This window comes from Pelecanus crispus, chromosome 5 (assembly GCF_030463565.1).
Source record: "Pelecanus crispus isolate bPelCri1 chromosome 5, bPelCri1.pri, whole genome shotgun sequence".
NCBI classification, from domain to species: Eukaryota; Metazoa; Chordata; class Aves; order Pelecaniformes; family Pelecanidae; genus Pelecanus; species Pelecanus crispus.
This window is the reverse complement of record NC_134647.1, coordinates 51,329,644-51,335,825: the sequence shown is the minus strand read 5'-3', so window position 1 is coordinate 51,335,825 and position 6,182 is coordinate 51,329,644. Positions and strand designations below refer to the sequence as shown.

The window sequence follows — 6,182 nt, the reverse complement described above, 5'->3', positions numbered from 1 at the left end:
TCAGGGTGGTGTGCTGGATGGAGGAAGAAGGCGATCCCAGGCTAGCAGGTTAAGAGAGGAGAGAACTACTGGGGCTCCTCAAATGGAAAGTCTTTCCTGCTCTACCTGCTCCCTTCAGCCAGGAGGAGAGGACCCCCTTTCTTTCTCCCACACTTCTTTTCGAGTCCCAAGGCCCCTGAGGGATGGCTTTCTTGTCAGAGCTCCTCCTGGGCAAGCACAGGTCTCCCTACCATCCCCTTACACACTCAAACACAACCTTTCCTTCCAAGACGGGCCAGTTTAGTACCAGGCAGTTTCCTGGGTCTCCCAGAGCCCAGGAGAAGCAAGGTAGTGTCCTCTCTGCACAAGCACCCAGGACCCTGCAGCACTTGTCACAGGAACAGGGGCTTTCTCCAGGGGTCTGCAGCCACAAGCTCTCATGTCTGAGAGCTGGTCTGTTGCAGTTTAACCCAGTAGGCAGCTAAACACCACATCCCACCACCAGTGGGATGGGGGAGAGAGTCGGGGGGGGGGGGGGGGAAGTAAAATTCATGGGCTGAGATAAATAGTTTAATAGGACAGAAAAGGAAGGGAAAATAATAATATACAAAATAATTGATGCACAATGCAATTGCTCACCACTTGCCAACTGATGCCCAGCCAGTTCCCGAGCAGTGATCGCTACCCCCCCGGCCAACTCCCCCCAGTTTCTATACTGCGCATGACGTCATATGGTATGGAATAGCCCTTTGGTCAGTTTGGGTCAGCTGTCCTGGCTGTGCCCTCTCCCAGCTTCTTGTGCACCTGGCAGAGCCTGGGAAGCTGAAAAAGTCCTTGACTAGTATAAACGCTACTTAGCAACAACTAAAACATCAGTGTGTTATCAACATTATTCTTATACCAAATCCAAAACACAGCACTATGTCAGCTACTAGGAAGAAAAAATTAACTCTACCCCAGCTGAAACCAGGACCTGGTCCCATCCTGCTGGAGTGCCAGTGCCCTGATTTCATCCATTTAAAAATATTGACGGTGTCTTGAATGCAGAGGCCTCTGGTCTGGTGGTGCCCGTTCCCCTCTCCATCCCTCCCTCTCTCCCATGTGGTGCTGGATGTTTTTCAGAGGCTCAAGTAGTTGTCTGCAGGGTTTTGCACTGTACATCTGAGCTTGGAGGAGCTGAAGATGACTATGGTGCTCCCTTCACCCACCTGCAGATTTCCTGTGGGTCCACCTCTGTTCTGACACTGCTCCCAGCTTCCTTTAGATGCCATTTCAGGGGAAAAAAAAGCTAGCAAGTGCTGGAAGTCAACTCTGCTGAAGCCTTCTGATGTGCGTGGTGGTGAAAGAGGAGGTCCTGGATGGAGGAGGATACTCTGGGGGACATGCTCACCCCTCGTTAGCTCTGATGCTCTGATAAAGCAGCACCCATGCTTTTGCTTGATAAGGATGTACCGAGTAATACGTCTGCCTTATACTTTTATTTAAATGAGTTGCATTCTTGCCTCTGGCATGTTTTCCTTCTCCTGTTGTACAGCATAGGGACAGGTATTATAGACCTGACTTTATTTTCCCACGAGCTGGGTTTTTTGAAAAGGAGGAGGTCAATAAATACTGAATACTTTTGGCTGGATCTTGCCTACCGGTTTATTTTCTCTGGCTCCCTGTTTTGGGTGAGTTTGGCCATCAGCTCTCCCAACAGTGAGCGTGCTGCTTGTGCTCTTCGTACTGACTCGGTCTTGGGGCTGTTTTGAAATGACACCAGTAACATCTTTGTTTTGTTTTGTTTATTACATAATTTAAACATTTTGCTGATAAAGGTTTTTTTGTCAATGACTTTTTTTCATATAGCAACAGAAGAAAAAAAAATTAGGCTCCAAAACTTTTGACAAAGGTGAAATCGGTGACATGGCAACTTCAATCCCTTTCCCTCCCCCCTATTTTTTTTTTTCCTCCAAAAGGCGTTTGAAGTTCATTTCTCTTTCAGCAAGTTGCATGGTTTAAAAGTGGAGGTTCGAAGACCAAAACCCACGAGCTTCTTCCCACCCCTCCCCTGCACCCTGCAAACCCTGGTCCTCACCTCCCAGGTGGTCACATGGATCTTCAGGGATTTTTTTTTTTTTTTCCATACCCACCCAAAGACATTTTCCAAACCAGTCCCAGAGCCGAATGACCTGTTACAAACCCCCACCCCCCCACCCCACCCCCCGTACTGTGAGTTTTACTGAACGGATACACGAAGGCGCAGGTAAGACTAGTAAGACAGAATATACTCATCATCCGTACCACAACGCTACGTCTCTAAGGCATGCCTTCCTAACTGCAATGGGATGGGAAGCCGGCTGGCTTCCTGTGTGTCCCATCTCGCGTACCTGAGGGAGGGAGGGAGGATCTGAGATGGCTCTCAGACGCACCGCCTGCCTTCCTTCTCCATCTCCTTTGTTTTATTTCCCTTTGTCTTTTCCTCAGTTAAAAGCCACTGTCCTTCCTCCCCCTTCAAAGAGGCATTGCTCCTCCAGGAGGTTAAAAATCCCTCTCTATGTGTGTGTGTGTGTGTTTTGGAGGTTCGTTGCTACCATTTCTTTTTCTCCTCTAGCTTGGAGCTAAGAAACATGGGTGACATCTGGCAAGGAGAGGAGGCTGCTGTCTGAAATAACTTCTGTGTTGGGGTGGAGAGGGAGGAGAGACTGAAAAACTGAACATGTGAGAACAACAGATGGAGAGGAGTCTAGCTACTGGCTTATGTACGTCAGGTGTCTCATGGATGAGATGTCCCACTATGGGCAACTGCCCAGTGTGTTAGCTAAGGGAGCTCAACAGGGTGGTGGTGAGCAGTTCGAACTGGCTGAAGACCTCCCTGGAGAAGAGGTGTCCCTGCACTCTGAGTCCCGCACGCTCTTGCCACCCTCTCTGCTTTGGTGTCTCTGTATCTCCTCACCCCACAGGATACGTACGCAACTGCCTAGAGATATCAGAGCTGGCACTGAGGGATTCAGCTGCCGAATTTATGACAGATCCCAAACAAGCCTCTCCATGTGGAGGGAAATCCCTGGCAAGGAAGGACCTCTTCTGGCCTTTAGGCAAGTCACATCACTTCTGTCTCTCTTGCTTTCCCTTCTGGGAAGGGCTGTCCTTGAGAAGTCACTAACTGCTGCTCATAAAACCCTGCCTGCTGCAAGGAGCCTGTGGCTGTAGGCTACTTAGTTTTGTCCAAAGTGCTTGCTGTTACAGAGATGCCAGCAGCATCCGGCAGGTCACCAAATTTAGCGCAATGTCTCATCTTTGGAGCTTCCATGAGAGCAGCTTGTGGCCCTTCGTAGACATTTAAGGAAAAAAGAAAAAGGTGATTTCAGATCTTTCCCTGAAACACGCTGGAGGACCCTCAGCCTTCAGGTGTCTCAACGCAACACTGTCCCTTGCTGGGGGCCAGCAGCTAGCCACAACGCTGCCCTAGGAAAGCCACAAAGCCAACATGGGCAGTGGTTGTGCCTTGGTGGGGGGTTCCAGCCTGAGCCTAGTTAGCCCAAATTTGTGGGGAGTAGACAGATGTCCAGGAGCTATAGGCAGCAGGGCTATACCCAAAGGTTAGATGGGGCAAAGGGAGAGGAAAAAGTGAGGAGTAAAGCAGGACTGTACCTTCCTCCTCGTGGCTGTGACCTTTGCCAGGGGCTCTGCAGGGTCCTTTCACCCTAGGGATGATCATCAGGACAATGGCCTGCTTCAGCAACCCTCTTCTCTCCAGGACTTAAATAATTTTCTTCTGCTCAGTGTTACCTGCCCTGCTTTTAATGTGAGCATCTCCGCTAGGCTCCATACCTGGCATTTGGGGGCATGTTCCAGGCAGGAGAGCAGGAACCTGGCACATCCCAAGGGATGTGCAAAGTAGCCAGAGCCAGTTTGGGAGGGGGAAGTATCATGCATTTAATAAACTCTTCAAGGAGAGGAAGAGGATAGGAGCAGAGGGAGAAAGGGGGAAGTTTACAGACAGAAATGGAGATCTGGAGGCCAGAGGATGGGGATGGACCCAGGCCTCATGAAGCTCAGCCAGGTTTGGGGCAAATCCTCACCAGAGGCTTTGGGTCACCACCTGCTTCTTCCTCCCTTGTTTCTTGGCTTCATAAATGGCAGGTCCCTTTCTAGATGCTGTGGGCTGCCCTCTCTGACACTGGGTCAGAGTAGAGCATCACCCCAACTCCACTTGCCCAGGGGGTGGCTTGGGATGGGTTGGGCTCACTTGCAGCCAAGGAAAGGTGAGACATGACATTCCCACTAGTAATGTTTGGCAGCGATGCTTGCCAAGGCCTCTACTCCCCTTCAGAAATGCCCTCTCCATGACTTTTCAGGGCCAGGAGGAGGATTTTGTTAGCTAGGTTGTCCACCTGCCGTGGGGCACTGAGCCAGTTGGGTTACAACTGCTCTCTGCCAACCAGGATTCGTTTGGTCATCGTGTTGAGAGGTCCAAAGGGCTGACACTAAAACTATTTAAGAAAAAAAAGTCCACCTAGATTTATTGAGCTTAAGTACTGTAAGATGATGCAGAAGAGGAAGCCCCTGCTCTGAGCATGCTGGGAGGACGGACCGGGGGACCATTTCCCAGTGACATGCAGGGAGGGGGGTGCTGGAGCTGCCTCCCCTCGAGCACACCTAGCACATCGCTCTTTTACCGACCCCCCTCTCCCTCCCTGTGTATAAGGGGGTGGGGGGGGGGCAGTTCCCAGAAAAAAGAGACCAAACTGTTCCCCTCAGGGCCGTGCTGCGGTTCCCTGGACATTGCTGCACAATGGAGCGTTGGCGCCGGGGGTGAGAGGCAGACACGGGCAGGAGGCCATGGGGTGGGGAGAGAGATGGAGACACGGACTGAGAGAGAGAGAGAAGAGTGATGGAGAGCTGTAGGCAGGCGGGACACGAGGGCTGTCTCGCTGCAAGGCCTCTGGCACTTAGCCGGAGGTGTTGATGTAGAGCTGGCTCTTGAGGATGTAGTCGATGACGGGCTGGCAGAGGTAATCCACGACATGTCCATCCCCATGCTGCAGGGCCAGTCTGGGGGTGAGGGCGGAGAGAAGAGGGTCAGAGCCCACTCAGGTGGGTCAGGTGGCACCTTGGTGTCCCCACAAATGGAGGGGGCTGGCTGGGGTCACCCCTCTCCCCACCCCATAGCAAAAGCCCCCCTGCATCACCCACCTGCTTTTGGTGGAGCTGACAACCGACATGGGGTGGTTTGAGTCATCCTTCACCACCAGGATGTTGTTCTGTAGGGGAAGGAAGAAGAGAGGAGAGAAGGGATGGCCTGAAAGTGGGTGTCTGCTCTGCCAGTCCCCCTGCCCCACTGGCCTTTGGGGGCTGCTGTGTGGTGGCCCCATTGCTCATCCCACCTAGCAGCTGAGAGTATCTGGCTTTGAGACATTTTGTGCCCCATGGCTGAAGTGCTCCCCTGGGTAAAGAGAGGCTGTGGGTCCTCTCACAACTTTCCCCGGCCACGCACGCATCCACTTACTCTGTACTTGCGGAGTATGGAGGAGTGGTTCATGATCCGGTCGGGGTCTGCTCCATCCCGGGGCACCACCACGATGCCAAACTCCCCGACTATCACCTCCATCTAGGAGCATCCCAAAGAGAGGGAGAGCTTTCATAACCATCCAGTGCAAAACCTGCTACTGCCTGCCAGCCCCCCTGCACCATGAAAGCTGGGCCATGGTCTGGATGGAGATAGAAGGTGAATTTGAGGCTATCTGGACAGTCTGTGGCAGAAATTTGGATTTATCAAGGCGTGGTGAGTGGTCTGCAGTGGACAAAATAAAAAGGTACAGGGTTTAATCCTATTAATAGATGTTGAGTTTAGGCTTTAGGGAGGGCTTGTCATGACAGAAAGAGGGTGGCAACAGAAGAGGTTGCCTGAAGAGGACGTGACCTCTGCCTCGCTGGAAGGCTTTAAGAGCAGTATGGATGCGCTGGTCCTGACAGAGGTCTTGCAGGGTTTTTATGCCCTGGGAAGAGAAAACCTGAGTTTGCACCAAGGCTGGTGACCAAGTTTGCCACTGCATGGGGACAGGTCTCACTACCTCACCCATCTCAGGAAAAATCAGGCTCATCTGAAAGAGCTCTGGGTCAGCAAATTTTACAGCCAGATCAATAGCTTTTGCTTAATAAATGTGTTTAATTTATAATATCAGGCCAATTCTTGTAAACCTCTTATTTCCTACCTCCAC

General features: G+C 51.6%; 1 protein-coding gene across 1 annotated transcript in view; it reads right to left on the bottom strand.

Annotated features, from left to right (window-relative positions):
• Positions 1-4,913: 4,913 nt before the first annotated feature.
• The window catches only part of NMNAT2 (nicotinamide nucleotide adenylyltransferase 2), a 28,521-nt gene continuing 27,252 nt past the window's right edge, over positions 4,914-6,182 (bottom strand). The window contains exons 9-11 of the mRNA XM_075711319.1: positions 5,471-5,572; positions 5,158-5,225; positions 4,914-5,016 (exon numbers count right to left, since the gene is read on the bottom strand). Coding sequence (XP_075567434.1) covers positions 4,914-5,016; positions 5,158-5,225; positions 5,471-5,572 — 273 coding nt within the window. The remainder of the gene's footprint in view (positions 5,017-5,157; positions 5,226-5,470; positions 5,573-6,182) is intronic.